We start from the raw sequence: 16620 nt of genomic DNA on the forward strand, positions 1-16620 counted from the left end.
TCCTGGTGGGAACTTGACGGTGAAGAACTCCGATCTCAAATTGACCGCAAATTACAGACAATACTTTGATTCATCCCATCTTCGCCTTCGGAGCGAACGTGTGAGTTGTGCTTTTGACTAGATTCTGTCCATTTTGACGCGCCGCCGCGTCTCTAATCTCTTCAGGTCGGAAAGCTACATTTCCGCTCTGAAACCTTGCTGGGTGAGCTACCGTGAGCAGCTTATCCTCAGTCCTAACATTAAAACTAAAATTCTTCCAAACCTCCGTACCGAAACTAAATTCTCGGACACCCTTCGTCTCAGTGTGTTGACACTGTGGGCGAGCTATTGTGGAAAATATTTCCATTGCATAGGCGACTGATCACAGCCGAATCTAAACGGAATGCCCGTAGGCACCTACCGTAGCTTAAATTGCTCGGTAAACGCTGTAAGTCGGGTTATGGCCGTCACGCGTTACTGCATTCAGATTGCGTACGCTTTAAAAGTCCATTTTTACAAGCGGAGCGAGATGCCTGCTTGTTAATCGGGAAAATTTAAGTCTGGTCGCTACAGACAAAGGACGCTAGACCTAGCCGGAGAGCTAAGCTAGCGAGCCACAGTTGGACAAAAAGGGAACGCGTCCCGTTAAATTGTCATACCATTTCTGACACAGTCAGTCTGTGTCCTCACAAAACCCGCATTGGCGGTGATTCTTGTAATTCACTACGGTGTGTAGAATCTACATTTTGCTACGTTTGTCCGTCTGATAACACGGCAGCGTAGGGTTTATTATTTTTTTATTTTTGTTTTGGACCGGTAAGGGTCGGCTTTCACAGCCTCCGTTGCTCGGATCCATGCCTTTTTCTTCCATCTTGTGAAGTTGTGTGTATTCATTTCTCTATCAACAATTCCTTGTTTTACCCTGTGTCATAAAGTTAAGTTGAGCTACGGACGGTCCTTGAGTGTGAGATTAATTAAGGATCTGTACCGGGCTCATACGTCGACTCAGAAGGTAAAAACGCGAGTTGCTCTGAACTTAATGAGAGATGGACGAGACACGACAAAATCTTTCTTGCACTGTTACACCTGATGTAAGGTTCTCTGACGTTCTGCTTCCAGAACATGCCAAGACGCAGGAGTCTGTTTACCGGCCGAGCCTCGCTGGTCCCTCCACCCGCCCGAACGGGCCCGCATTAGTCGGGTGCCGCCGGTCGGGCAAGGTGGGGACTAGTGGCAGCGGTTCGGTGCCAGCTGCACTGGGTCGGAGGTGGTTCTGGTCTGCAATTCATGACGTGAATTGAATTCAAACAACATGCTGTTTACAGTCATAACGCTTTTTCTTTACTTTTATTTCTTCCAGGGGGTCAAAAACCCACCATCAATATCAAGGTTTGAAATAAACAACACTTTCTCTGCTGCTTTTAAGCTGAATAAATCTCTTGAGCCTATGGTTAACCTCTCTGACAAACAGGTTGTGCTTAACCCTTTGGTTCCTGATGCTTCTTCTCTGTCATCCATGTTAGAGGCTGACCATCTCTCCAGCATGGGTGTGAAATCTTCAGGCTGTGATCCACCGCTTCAGTCAGAGGTCTGCTTTACTCGTCAGTCCGCCTCATGCACAAGCCAGCTTCTTTATCGGGGCGTGATGGAAACGTCAGCCGCCGTGAAACACTTGTGGTCTCCGGACGGAGCTACCATGCCATTTAAGGGGTTTGTGCCCGGACATCTTGACCTTTATGTGAATGACCTTGTCACTTTTCAGTTTGTGACCTCTGCTAATACGGTGGCCAATTCCTTTCTCCTTTCACAGGGGTGTGACTTAGTCTCGGGCCTCTGTGCTCTCTTTCCTGTGATTTCTCTTACAGGTGACCACGACGACGCAGTAAAACCTGCGGTTTCCAGCAGTCCTGTGGTCAGTGGCGATATTGTAGGAGGCTCGGTGGTTGCTGCGATCACCTCTCTCACGGGCACGAGATGGCCACCCGGCCCGCGAGCAGTAGGTGCGTGCAGTGATGCTCTGCTCGGGGCCCCTCCTGACAAAAGGGGGGTGCCGAGTGGCACTGAGTTTTCCGTTGCGGACTTCAGGCTGTTCGGGGGAAACCCTCCTCCGAGCGGGCGGGTCATTGCAGAAATCGACACTGACCTTCCACCAATTCAGCTGACAACATTGACCTCCGACCCGGAGTTAGGTGCTGCGCCTTCTACGGGGCGGAGTTCTAGTCAGTCTGTAAATACTCTGGTTAAACCGGGTTTTTCTGATTCTGTGTGGGAACCTCCATCATTCTTGGGAATAAAGTATTCTTGGCTTCAGTTTTCAGGACAGACCATGTTCCTAAAGCTAGCGTCATGTCTGTCTCTGATTCTAAACTTGGCTAGGTTTGCTTTGACACCCGTGACACAACCATCCTTGGATCACTCCTTTTCAGAACCTCCAAGTCCAACACATCCAGGTCTTTGGACATCTGAACACCTACTCTTTCAGCACGATTCAGGTGACACTGTGCATCTTCTTGGTATTAGGGCTTTTAAGAGCTTAAGAACTGTTCTTTGTTATGCTTCTCCTGTCTCACAGACATGGCATAAGTTTGAGAAGCAAAAGGGGGGTGGGGAGCCTCCTCCTGCTTTGCGAGCATCATTTTCGCATTTCCAGTTCACTACTATTTCTGATCACAACAAAGTCGCCTCCGTAAAGCTGCAACCCAACTTTGAGCAGGTAAAATCAGGTTCTGATCTAACAGTTAAACCATCAGCTTCGCTCCAGTTCCAAGCGGGACCCTCAGGTAAATTCAAACAAGTTTCCCTGTGTGTTCATAACACAAGATACAAACAGTTTGATAACCAAATCGCTTATGAGCCTGCTCCCACAGATACGTCCAAACTCGTGTCTCTGTGGGTCCGCAATACCAGATTCAAAACTCTATTCTGACCGACTCTATTCTGACCAACTCTATTCTGACCAACTCTATTCTGACCGGATTCTTTTCCACTAACTGGTGGACCGTTACAAATTCTCTCGTTTGTGGGATGAATTTTTAACAAATGTGATACCCTTTGAGTTTTTTTTTTCAGGTTACCTGCCTCCAGCAGGGGTCCTGTTACTAACTCATATTTTTAGGGATTACTAACCTACTGATTTACATTTTTAGAATTGATTTACATCTCTATCTTTTTATTAGTGCTTTGTGTAGCATGATTATATTTGATTACAAATTTGATTTTATTGTTACTATTTCCCTTAAAGGGCCACAAGCCAATTTGCCCTTCATTTTCATGATTATTTCTTTTATATATAAGCCTTTAATTGGTGCAGCCTGCTGAGTTTCACATATCAGTTAGGATTTACTTTCTTTTATTTGTGTTTTCTCTGCATCACGTTTTTACATGACTTGTAGAACAGGGTGCAGGACATTTCTTCTTTAGATAATTCACAAAAGGCATCCACATTTTCCCAGAGGCACCCATAGATAGGTTTTGATTGATTTCTTTGATTTGCATCAAATGCTATCTATCGTGTGGGCTGTCTCACTTTGTCTCCTTCTCCGAGCTCGTATGGACTACATCCCATCAGAGGGGTCGTCTTCACCATCCTTCAACTGGTTTCCTGTTGCATGGGGCTTCGGTCGTGGTTCGAGATGGGTCGAGGTCTGCCTTGGACTTCGCCTGGACTACGCCCGAGGAATGCATCACCTGCCCAGCTCCGTGTGACACACGAGCTGCTTATCCTTTGAATACCTTTGCATTATTGCTGATGAAATTAACTGCTATTGAAATAGCTCTGCTTTCAAGATTCCCTAGGTGGATTACTTTACAATGATTGCAACAGTTTTGGCCTTAATCATCTGATCAGGATAGACTCCCTTCTACACGAGACCTGTGGTGACGCTTCATCGTTCCTGCCTTCATCTGGGATGTCTACCTTCACGAGTGCATCACGTTATTGAGGTTGTGACGTCAGGTGGCCTCTGTTGACCTCCATGTCGTCACAAAAGGGGGGAATGTAACGTGAGGAAATATGGGTTTTCTGTCACAATGGTGGTGTTGGACGCAGCGAGGTCAAAGCTGGGTCATTGAGAACTTTCACCCACAGATTAAGACCTGAACGCCAGCGAGTCTGGGAGGAAACCATAACATCAGCCACCTGCAGTCTACCAGAAGATGTGTTTCCATGAGTTGTACCCAGGCCAAGTCAAAACATAAAGTTTAAACTTCTTTTTCTTGATTTTAATGTTAAAGTAACCATTATCATTTTGCTCATTATAAATGTGTTTAATCAAATGAATGACTATTATGCTTTGGGGGTAATTATAATGGCTTAATGAATCCATAATTAGATAGTGTTGAGAATGTTTGGTACTGACCTTCACACACACTCGAGCACACAAACATTCACACACACCCACACACATCTTCCCACAGTAAACTCCAGACACATTTGATGATGCACACGTTTGCTTTGAGAAGAGAAAGGTTTTTGGTAAGTTTCAGTCTTATGATTTGAGTTCGTGCTTGACAACGAAAGAGGGAGGACGTGTGAACAACCGCTAACGGGGAACGGAGCCCATGGGCTCAATCCCCCCCCCCCCCCCTCTCTCACGCTGTTTCTGCCAAGCCAGGCAGAATAGCTGAATCGCAACTTCTAACGCAGACTCTTTACCGAGACTTTTGATTTCTGAGTGAATTAACTTAAGAAAGCGCGTCGACAAAACGCTTTACCATCAACGTGTACCGAGGGCAACTCTGGACCGGTTCCGTTCGACACCTACGTCTCCTGTCAGCCGCCGGTGTCATCTGGATGAACCACAACATCCTCCACGGGCCGGATCCGAAAGAGGGTCCACAAGAGTTCGGTGAGACAGCACGGTGTTTAGCGTTTTGATGCATCTTTTCCAACTAAAGCTAAGTTTATTCAAACCATCACTTTTCACTCAGACACCTGTTTCTTCCTGAAGCAAAATCAGATGCACACACGCATCCATCTCACCTCATCTCACCACACCTTGCACCCACACGCATCCATAATCACATCATATCACTCTCACAACTCACAACATTCTCAATCTTCATAAATTCACCAGAAGGTCTATTTGAGCAAGAACAGCATATCAACTGTTAAAGATTGTCCCACGAAGTTGCCAATGTGATTGTTATTTCCTGTTTGTCAATTTTCAAAATCATTAGTTTAATTTGAAGAATTAAAACTTTTAATCGTCAAACTGGTTTCCTCATTGAACTGAAACACAGACACTCAGATATTATCGTCAGTTTATCGATGAAAACAACCTTTGAGTCTTCTGAACAATATAAAACTTGGTTATTGAATATTAAAAATTAATATTCCGAATTAATATGTAGCATGGTTCCTCTTTCATAAAAGACCATAAAACCACAACGCTACATTAATGACCAGCCAACCAGTTTCTTCTACACTAGCATACTAAGTCTGAGATGGTACGGCTCCCATCTACCTGAATCCTCTTGCAAAGGCTTACATCTCGGCTCGGCCCGGCCCCTCCAGTCATCCCAGGCTCGTCGGCTAGCAGTGCCTACACCACGCTCAGGACAATCCAGACTCTTCTCATGCATCGTTCCACAAATGTGGAATGACCTACCAAGCACTGCAAGAGCAGGGGCAATTATTCTTCAGGCACTCGAGGAGTACATATGCTTCCCTCTTTCGCGCCCTTATCTTTTTTTCCCAAGGCTCTTTGTCCTGTCTGCCCACAGAGTGCTTCTCTGCATTTCTTCTGAAAACCTCTATTTTTACTAACCATGGATTTGATAAACTGGTCATTCAATGCGAATCGATAAGATTTTTTCAACAATGAGAACGGAGCAGGGGGCTCCCACGTGTCCACAGGGGACATACCTGGTGGGATATATATTGGATTCCTGGAAGGAGTGGAAGATCATGTGCCTCTGCCAGCTGTCCATTGAGAACATCGAAGACGTGTGGATATTTGGTCTGATGATCACTGGATTCCTCCAGATTGGAGTGGGAGGATATCTGGTTTTCTGGAAATTTGGGGAGACGGGAGCGATTGGAGGGCGACCCACACCCACGGAAAGCACCGTCCGTGTGGAGACTTCTCAGACTGGGACGTTACTCGAGGTGAATCGTAAGCTGGACAATGAAGCTCATGCAGCATATTTTGTTAAAGTAAAAAAAAAACACATCTAGTAGAGTAAGTGACTCTCCGAGATAAGCTAATGGCTAGCCTCTCCGATGCTAATGCCAGCCTATCCATGCTTAAGGTCCGTCAAGGGGGTAGGAAATCCAGCTAGTGGCATGCCTAGGCACGCTAATGGCTAGCCTTAGATTTAAAGCAACAATAAATAATATTTTAAAGGTCAAGCTGTTGCTTTCAAACTGGTTTCAGTTGCTCTTGAGCCATAAACTTGAGCACATTCACGTTGGGCAGCACTCTGTAGCTTTCTGCTAACCAGGAACTGCATTTAACAGTTTTGTGGTTCGGGCAGGAACACTAGTGGGAGGTCTCTACCTGCTTTATGGCAGTAGGTGTTTACTGTGCAGGTAGCTTACATAAAGGCTAGTAATCAACTTTCAGTTTAAACACCTTCAATAAAAAGCACAAAAAGAAGAATTTTGCTTGTTTTGTTGGCATCATAGCATAGTCTGGGATTAAAAGTAAGAGAGTAATGTCTTTAAAGGTGAAGCAACGACCTAACACCAGAGTGAACATCGGCGCAGGCTGCACTAGTTTGAGAGTGCTAAAGGAGGCTACAAAATCACTGACTGATGGTGACCTGGCTTTGTTGCTACTGGACTTGTAAGTAATAATATTTTTGACAGTGTGGATTTTTTATTGGCAGATAGCTCATGTTAGCATTAGCTCATTGTTAGCACTAGCTACAGCAGGCTGTGGCTGGGTTGTTTACGACAGTTGTAATTCCACTTTGAAAATGGCTGGAGTGAGTTGTTGGAAATATTAAGTGTCGCTTTAAAATTTCCTGTTTGGGCCAGTCAGTGCTCATATTTGTCCAAAAGTAAAACTCCAACAGCTCTTTTGAAATCTGAAGCTCATGCAGCATATTTTGTTGCATTTATTGTTTGAAAATGATCAGTGCTGTGTTTGTCTTTTACTCCTGAAGTTTGACTGACTCCTCGAGCTCTCACACGAACGAATCCGTCCTCAGTCGGCTTCTCCATCATTGTAGCTCTTGTGTGACAGGTCCCTCAGAGAAGCAGTGAGCTCAGACATTTGTCCTTCCAGCTCCAACATCAGAGGCTAAACACACAAGCAGGAGGATGGATGGCAGCATGAGTTTCCAGGATCAGTTTGGCACAAATTAGACACAGAAATGGTTCATTTCTCCTCACAAAGAGCTGAATCTATGGGGAAAAATTAGGAAATCAGCTGCTTTTATTACCCTGGAAATAAATCCTCTGTTTAAAAAAAAAAAAGAAGCAAACAATCACACACTGCAGCAAACCCACTTTTATTTAAAAAAAATGTTGGGAAACATCTTTTCATGCTTCATCTGTTATATTGGACATAATTTCATATTCATCATAATTTGTGTTAATTAGTCTAATATTAACAGTCTTGGTGGGCTGGATGCTGATAAATGTTGGCATTCAGATAATTAGAATTCATGGAAATGAATTATTTTGTTCAATTGTTTCTCAGTTTCATAAAAAAGAAGCTTTATACTTCCAGTCAAATAAGTCTGAATTTAAAATAAACTTTAAACCAAGAAAACGTTTTTAAATAATTCTCTAAAACTTCCAAAAGTCACATGTCCTTTTTAACCTTATGGAAACAATTATTTGTTTTGAGCAAAATCACAAGCATGCCATCTTGTTGACATTCTTGCTAATTAGTTCGAACCATTTAGAACACGACAGTAAAATGGATCAAATGCACGACTTCATAGCTGCGCCCTTACCTAAATATGCAGACTGGACCAGAGGCAACAGGGAGGCGTCAGAGAGAAAGGAGACAAGATGAAGTGATGGACAAGAGTCGCATGGGGACGAATCCTTGCCTGGAGAGACGGGTGCATGATGGGTCATTAATAATGACATCATGAACATGGCTTTTAGGGCTAAACTAGCACGTGGCTGGATGTGGCTAAAGAGCAAATCCAGAAGGTGGAGGAAATGTCCGTGATGGTGTTTGTTCATGCAGGCGAGGCATTGCAGGACGTTACATCAGATGAAGCCTTGGTGATATAAAAGCAGAACTCAGGTCTTCATGAGAGGTTTCACAGCTCTTAACCCTCTCAGGCTCAAAATACGTTTTGATAAAAGGACGAACAACTAAGTCCTTCAGGGGTACTTCTGAGATAAAAAATGCTCATGAAATACGTATGTGGAGTAACCAGGTTGGTAGGTTTTAACGTTGCAAATCTGAAACGCCTGCCTCCAGAGGGTTCAAAACATCTGGATCAATACTGAGCTTTTCATTCAGTTCAACAAAAATACCAAGAAGCTGTTTGCAGAGGTGTCCACTGACACTTTGCTGATTGTTGGTTTAGGTTTTCTACACCAGAAAGCAAGAAAAATACTTTATTTTTAAAATAACATTAAGGTAAGCTCATTGGGAGGGTGGAGAAGGATATCTTCCTTTAGGTTAGACATGTGCAGAAATCCTCACCAGGGAGGCATCCTAACTAGATGCCGAAGCCACCTCAACTGGCTCCTCTCGATGTGGAGAAGCTGCGGATCTACTCCAAGCCTCTTCAGAATGACCAAGCTTCTCATCTTAGAGAGAGCCCTGCAGAGAAAACCCATTTCAGCCGTTTGTCTCCATCACCACCCAAAGCTCAACCATAGACACGAGACTTTTTAAGGAGACATATGACTTTTTCTTAGGATATAATTGGGGATGCGCTCGTGACATCACCAGGAACCAATTTAATAGTTTTAATAATCTTTTTTTTTCTTACCATTTTCATAATTTTTCTGAATGTTGAAAACAGCCTTCAGTTAAATTATTTTTAGTGTCTAAAATCAGGGTTTTATTTCAGAATTATTTTGTTTCAGGTTGAGAATGCAGTCAGACCGGGAAAGACTCGGTCACCTTGCACTTATGTTTATTTGTCCATAAAACTTAAACCAGAAACTAACCAAATACTTTCGAATGACCACTGGGCTACGTCAAGGGTTAGGCTTTACGCATGGGTAAAAAAGGTTTCAATTAAAGCAATGTCCATGCCAAAATTGTGTTTGGTGGTGGTTTATTCACTCAAGCAGCAAGAGCACAGATTTTTGCGTCCTCTCTGTCTGTGTGTGTGGTAAAAAACCATGTTCCCTCGCAGCCCTGGCTGCTCCACCGACCTTGACCTATTTATACAATAATCACCCGCACCTGGCCAATAAACAATAAACTAATTAGCCAAAATAATAAATATGAAGCATAATGCAAAACATCAAATTACCTTTAGCATAAAATAAAGAAAATAAACTAGGCTATAACCTAAGCCTATAATAAACTAAATAGCTTCAACAACCCAGCCCCTAATTGCGAAGGTATTTTACCCACAATTAACCATAGCTTTAGCACAGAGAAGCTATTTCCTGACTGTAGCCTAAAAACTAAGCCAGAATCTTTGGATCTTCAGCATGCCCATCCTCTTTGGCTGCTTTCCTTTTAGAAGACTTCTGTTTGGACTCGGAGCGAGATTTAGCCTGAGACTTGTAGTTCTCTTTATCCTTCTCTGAATCTCGCTCACACTTCCCATCACAGTCTCTTCCTTTCTTCTCGCTGTCAGAATCCGGTGATGCAGACTTGTGGCGTCTCTTCTTGCCCTTCTTCTTGTGCTTCTTGGATTTTTTATAGCTTCTCTCAGATTCTCCTCTTGATGAGCGCTCTGAGGGAGACTTGGACTGTGACCTCTTCTTCTTGTGATGCTCCTCATCCTCAGACTCTGAAACCAATCGAGAGCGGGATTGTTTCCTGTGGTGCTTCTTGGACCTTTTTGAATGCGTCTTTGTCTTGGAATGGTGATGCTGACACTCATGCTCCAGAACATGCATGAAATCTTTGAAAATCCTCTTCCCTGCTGACTCCAGTGTCACATCCCCAAAGGCGGACTGTTTCAAGAATCTTTCTCTGACATCCTCCCATGATGCTTCTGGCTCCAGAGGCGGTGTGGCTTGCGTCAGCATGGTCTTGAAAGCAGCTTCTTTTCTTTTCATCTTGCGGGCTTCCTCCTTCTCTCGCTCCCTCTCTCCAGCTTCAGCCTTCTCCAGAAGACTGTTGAAGGCTAACTTGATGTTTCCAGCATCCAGAGTGGTGGTTATTTTGTCTGAACTGATCACTGATCCAAAATCATCAAAGCTGGTGTTGACTTCTACTGAGAATCCTTTATCCTTCAGGATGTCTTTGATGATTCTTTTGTCGTCGTGGTAACAAGCTTTCAAGTCTTCCACGTAGAGTTTAAAAAGATCCAGTGGAGTGGAACCAGGCTGGCCCAGCATGCTGGCGAAGTGCATGTCGGAGCTCAAGGCCAGGTACATCTCCATCCAGGAAGACATGGAGTGGAGCTGGCCATGGTCATGGAGCTCATCCAGAAATTTCTGAAAGGACTCCCTGTTCTTGTGCTGTCATTGTATTTCTCTGAGAAGAGTCTTTTGTTTCTCCTCTTCCTCCTCTTTCTCCAAAGAACGGATATTCTCCTCAAAGCAGATCAGGGCATCTTCTTTATCCATGTTCTGTAGCTCTTCATCCTCAGCAAACGTGGGGTTGTCCAGCAGATACTGCTGCGCCTCAGTGGTGCGGTATGTGACGTTAGCCATGTTGTCTAGAATGTTCTTCAGAGCCTCCCAGTTCCTTGTCCTCAGCTGCTTGGCTTGCTGCTTTTCTTGTTTGGTCAGGTAGAACAAGACATCCTCATAGATCTCCAACCGGTCTCTCTCAGGAACACAACCCCACACTTCAAGCTCAGAGAACATTTGTTCCGCTTTTTTGTATCTGGTTGTAGACGTCATCTCAGGTTGTTCATTGTTTATTCTTTCATTAAAGTCATGATTGTACTGTAGCAGTGCTCCACAGAAATGTGGTTAGTCGTTACAACAGTACATCCTGATTTGACACCAGCACCTCCAGAATCTCCAATACGAAGAGGTCCATTTATGACCCAGCCAACTCTGGTTCTCATTGCATATGGTCCTCCACACTGGCTGTTTGTTATTTCCCATGGCTCCAAAACATTGGGAGAATCCGTGCCTATGAGCAACTCCACATCTGCATCCACTTCAGGTAGTCCAATGCTACTCAAATACGGCCACTTAGCAACATCATCCTGACATGGTGCATTGACTTTAGACACAGGCAGCATGGTTTGTGTCAGAACAGATGGCAGCTCAATAAAGTCGTCATTGTCAAGACCAGACACCTTCAAACCTGTTATTGCAGTGGTTTTAATGATTTTAGTATGTCCCATTGTTCTCAACAATACATTGCAGCTTTTGCCTGTTATTCCCAGCCTTTCAGCCAGACTCATTGCAGAAAGTAGCAGAACTCCTAGGGTCCAGAAAAGCACAAGTATACACAGCTTTATTACTTTTCTGACTTTTCACCTGCACAGCCACAATGGGGAAAACAGCAGTGTCCTCTTCACCAGCCCCAGTGTGACCACACGTCTGCTACAGCTCATGTACAGTACTCACAGTTTCTTTGGGGATTATACGTGTGGTATCCTCCTTCTCCACATGTAGGACAGATGGATGTTTCCTGTGGCACACTTCCCAAATCCAAACGATTTCCACCAAATTTGCTTGTGTGTCCATATTTTAAACATCCAAAACACTCTGCTTTCTCCTTTAGAAACTGTATCTTGTCCTGCTTTGTCCTTTTTTTTAAACTTAAAGCATTTGTCCAGAGTGTGATTAGTAAGTTGACAGAACAGACACTTGAGCTGGCTACGGATACATGCTGTAATGGTTTTCTTTTCTTTAGATCCATCCCTCAGCGCATTGATGTTTGTTGCAAAGTAACCACTTTTCCTTTTGTGTGCAGAAGCAAGATGGCGCCCATGAGTGGCTGTGTGTCTGCTAGGCTCCTGATCTGTTTTGGTTATTTGTTGTTTTTTATTGTTTTTTCTCTATCTGGTGCGGAGTCCCTGCTAACATATGATCGAGACTTACTATTGTCGATCAGGTCCGCGATGATCAACCTCCAGAACTCCAATACCGGACCCGCTTTCCCACCGCCTCTGGAACCTGGCGTTAACCCAGATCTCGGCCCTCTGTTACCTGTCGGCCTGCCGCTGCCCAGGAGGCCATGGAAGAGGAAACGGGGGAAGAGAGCCGGCTTCTTCGTTCCGCTTCGAAAGATCCTGATAGGCAAAGCTCTGCCTGATCGCTGCTCTGCGGCTGTGTTGTGGCGGATCCAACAGAAACTTAACGGAGTTGGGCTGATCTCGCTGCTAAATGGAGCCCCTCATGCGGGACGCTACCTGAAGGCGTGGGAGACAAAGAACCACCGCGGGCGTAGCGTGGAGTTGCTTCGTAGCTTAGCCCGCCAGCCGCCCGCCGTTATCGAGCCCGCGGCACACACACCACCAGATTCCTCCGCCAACAAGTCTCACATCCTCAACGATCTGTTCCGGACCAAAAGATTAAACTTTTTGTGGATTTTTGAGTCGTGGCAGCGCGAAAATGACGTCACTCATCTCCGTGAGCTCTGTCCTCAAGACTGCTCTTTCTTCTCTGCTCCACGGACCAAAGCCCGCGGTGGAGGAACAGCTGTTATCTTTAAGAAACACTTTTCGTGCCAAATTATATCCTCAAACTTCTACAGCTCATTCGAGATGATCATGATTAAAATTGGTCGAGTTCAACCAGTTTATGGAATTCTGGTCTATCGCCCACCTGGATCTACTTCATCCTTCCTGTCTGACTTTCAGGACCTCCTATCTTCAACTATTAAACTAGACAGGATAATAATTGTTGGAGATTTCAACATCCACGCTGAGGATCTATCTAACAGCTCCACTAGGGAGTTCCTAAACATGATGAACTCTTTTAACTTTTCTCAACACGTGTCTGGTCCCACTCACAGAGCAGGCCACACCCTGGATCTGGTCTTTTCTTATGGACTTCTTGTTGATAAGCTGCAGATAAATTATGTTGTGTTCAGTGACCATAAGTCAGTTTCTTTTCATATTAACCTAAATTCTGAATCTCTTTTACCAGACTCTGCTAAGCAAAGACGTATTATCAACAGGTCTACCATTTTAAATTTCTCCTCCATCTTTGACTTTGTACCTCCTTCTTCTGATGACGTAGAGCTCCTTACCAACTCATTTAATGATCACTGCCTCAAAATTCTAGATCAGGTCTCCCCTTACAAAACCAGCCGCAGTTCCAGTGCCTCCAGTTCACCCTGGCTGAACAACCAGATTCTTGAACTTAGACGCTCCTATAGAAAAGCGGAACGACGGTGGAAGAGTACAGGTCTGGTTGTTCATCGCGAATATTTTAAAGAACTTCTCGAGTCATACAACGAAGCTGTAGAAAATGCCAGGTCTTCTTTCTTCAGCAACTTCATATGTCAAAATAAGAATAATCCTAAGGTTTTGTTTGATACCATCTCCAGCATCGTGTCTTCTCCTCCGCAGCAGGCTCAGCTATCTTCAGCTGATGACTGTAACAGATTTCTCCACTTTTTTGAAAACAAGGTGCTGAATCTGAGATCCAGCATTCCACCAGCCCTCGTCCCCTCAGGAGGGGAGGTCCCGCAGTGCTCCGAGTCTTTCACCTCCTTCTCCCCAATTGCACTAAATGACTTAACCACAATAATCAGTCAGATGAAGCTCTCATCATGCTCATCAGATATCTTACCTCCCTCTGTTTTAGTCGTGTCCCTTGCCTCTATCAGTCCATCTCTGTTGACTATAATTAACAGCTCACTGAGCCAAGGCTGTGTTCCATCTTACTTTAAAAATGCAGTAGTGACTCCTCTCTTAAAGAAACCCAACCTTGGCGCCAGCTCCACCAGTAACTTTAGGCCCATTTCTAAGCTACCTTTCATCAGCAAAGTACTTGAGAAGGTTGTTCAAACCCAACTCAGATGCTGGTTTTCTAAGTCAAAGATCTCTGACCCCTTCCAGTCTGGCTTTCTGGAGCAGCACTCAACCGAGACCGCTCTAGTAAGGGTGCATAATGACCTCCTGATGGCTGCTGATGCAGGGAAATGCTCTGTCATGGTCCTGCTAGACCTCAGTGCAGCTTTTGACACTGTAGACCACAACGTTCTACTAAACAGGTTAAAGGCCCTGGCTGGGATTTCAGGTTCTGCTCTAGACTGGCTCTCTTCCTATCTCACTAACAGAATATTCACAGTGAAGTCAGAAACCTTCTCCTCAGATACTGCCTCTCTAACATGCGGGGTCCCACAAGGTTCAGTTCTAGGGCTTCTACTATTCGCATTATATATTCTTCCTCTAACTGGCATCATTCAGTCTTTCCCAGACATCTCCTACCACATCTACGCTGATGATATTCAGCTCTATATGTCCTTTATGCCACACTAGTTGAACAGGCTGGCCACACTTGTACTCTGCCTGACCCAGATCAGTAACTGGCTGTCCAGCAACTTTCTTGTCCTAAATGCTAACAAGACAGAGACCCTGATTGCTGCACCCCGGAACTTCAGCCAAAAATCAAGCAAGAAATTGCCTCTTTTTGCCCATCAGCCAAGGCCAACATTAGAAACCTAGGAGTAATTTTTGATCCAGCTTTAAGTTTAGACTCACACGTCAAAACCATCTCCTGCTTTTGTTTCTTTCAACTGAGAAACATTTCAAAAGTCTGTAAACTGGTTTCTACTGCAGATCAGGAAAAAATAATTCATGCCTTTGTGTCATCACGCTTAGACTACTGTAACACTCTTTTTACTGGTCTCAGCAAAACCTTCCTCTCACGCCTTCAAGCCATCCAAAATGCAGCAGCCAGACTCCTAACCAAATCCAGCAGACGAGCTCACATCACTCCAGTTTTACAGTCCCTCCACTGGCTCCCGGTAGAATATAGAATTCAGTTAGCGTGCCTAGACTGGCCACTAGCTGGATTTCCTACCCCCTCGACGGACCTTTAGCATGGAGAGGCTGACGTTAGCTTCGGAGAGGCTAGCCATTAGCATGTCTCAGAGAGTCCCTTACTCTATTAGATGTGGGGTTTTTTTTTGTACATATTATATAGTTTTAATAAAGATACCATCACAGTTTAAGTAATTATTTACCTGTAATTCAAAGGATTTAAAATCCAAAGATGAAAAGTACAAACTAGTTAGCTCTGGCTTTTTCTCTGATATGTGCAAGAAAACCAAACTATATAAAAAGAAAACGCCATCAACCTGTAATTAAGAGAAAAATGGAGTTAACGCAGCACCTAATCAATGCTAACAGGCTGTCGGCTTCACCATATGCTTAAAGTGTATAACAACACATTCTGTCAAAGGAACAACTGTGATTGCAGGTCTCATTGTATGTCATCCGTTTAATAAAAGTAAAAAAAAACACATCTAGTAGAGTAAGTGACTCTCCGAGACAAGCTAATGGCTAGCCTCTCCGATGCTAATGCCAGCCTATCCATGCTTAAGGTCCGTCTAGGGGGTAGGAAATCCAGCTAGTGGCATGCCTAGGCACGCTAATGGCTAGCCTCTCCGATGCTAAGGCCAGCCTATCCATGCTAATAGTCCATCGAGGAGGTAGAAAATTCAGCTAGTGGCCAGCCTAGGCATGCTAATGGCTAGCCTCTCCATCGCTAACACCAGCCCGTCTAGGCTAATGCTAGCCTATCCATGATAATAGACAGCAGAGGGAGTGTTTGAACCAGTCAATGACCAGCCGAGGGCTGCAAGCAAGGGCGTCAGTTTGTTGTCAGAATTGCTGGGGACAATAACCATACACTTGAGTGGGGTTTAAAAATTGCTGGGGACAATAAAGTAGGCTAGCACAGGGGTCAGCATGCGGCTCTTCCATCCATCTGATACGGCTCTCTGTGCTTGTAAAATAATGAATGGAAATTTAAATAAAAAGCTTTATAATTTACTGCATTAATTTTACACCTGTATGCCAATTCTAAATGTAAAGATTGTCTGCGTAAACCTGAACAGTTCCAACCCGGTCTTACTGTGAGACCGGGTTGACGGGTCATGCTTGTGCTCGCAGCGTTTTAAAAAGAAACGTATATGACAAAAGGGGCACCTGCTCAGTAAAACCATCAACAGGGTGAAAATTATCAAAATATTGTAGGCAGAGACGGGCTACAACTTCTGGATCCATTTTATATAAATCGTTTTATTGATTATCGTCTTATGAAAGATAACTTTGACGTACACGAGCGACCAGGCGTGTTGCAAGCTTTTCAAAAGTGTGGGAGATGTTGTCTTTGCCTAAAATAAGTTCATGTTATTCATCTTGTTAGTTTAATTTCAATAATAGCGGAGCAGGTGCGAATTTTAGACGCGTCACGCACGTCTCCGTTTTAAACATGTTTAAACTGTTCAGAATACAAATCCAGGCTCTGTCTTGTTAGATCGGTGTAACTAAAGTTTGTACTGAATGAAACTTTACATTAAACCATGTTGAAAAGAAAAGGATCCGATTAAATCGTTTCCCCCTCATTTACAGTCAGGAAGTACAGCGCAGTACGCGTGGCTCTGGGGTTAA

The 16620-nt window shown here is 44.2% G+C and overlaps 2 protein-coding genes across 2 annotated transcripts; one reads left to right on the forward strand and one right to left on the reverse strand.

Moving 5' to 3' along the window:
- The first annotated feature begins 1343 nt into the window (after positions 1–1343).
- LOC129161886 (uncharacterized) lies at positions 1344–3610 on the forward strand. Its single transcript, XM_054738424.2, has 2 exons — positions 1344–1368; positions 1505–3610. Exon 2 carries the CDS (start codon positions 1523–1525, stop codon positions 2903–2905), a length of 1383 nt encoding a protein of 460 aa, XP_054594399.1. The 5' UTR covers positions 1344–1368; positions 1505–1522; the 3' UTR covers positions 2906–3610.
- Positions 3611–9538: 5928 nt separating this feature from the next.
- On the reverse strand, positions 9539–10933 carry LOC107395711 (pre-mRNA-processing factor 40 homolog A-like). The gene is given in 1 exon segment (XM_054738426.2): positions 9539–10933. A coding segment is annotated over 1 exon segment (1395 nt).
- Positions 10934–16620: the final 5687 nt, after the last annotated feature.

The sequence above is a fragment of the Nothobranchius furzeri genome, chromosome 14, assembly GCF_043380555.1.
Source record: "Nothobranchius furzeri strain GRZ-AD chromosome 14, NfurGRZ-RIMD1, whole genome shotgun sequence".
Taxonomy (NCBI): domain Eukaryota; kingdom Metazoa; phylum Chordata; class Actinopteri; order Cyprinodontiformes; family Nothobranchiidae; genus Nothobranchius; species Nothobranchius furzeri.

Excerpts from the sequence above, each read along its gene's own strand:
- LOC129161886 (XM_054738424.2), top strand. The coding sequence starts at position 1,523 with ATGGGTGTGAAATCTTCAGGCTGTGATCCACCGCTTCAGTCAGAGGTC.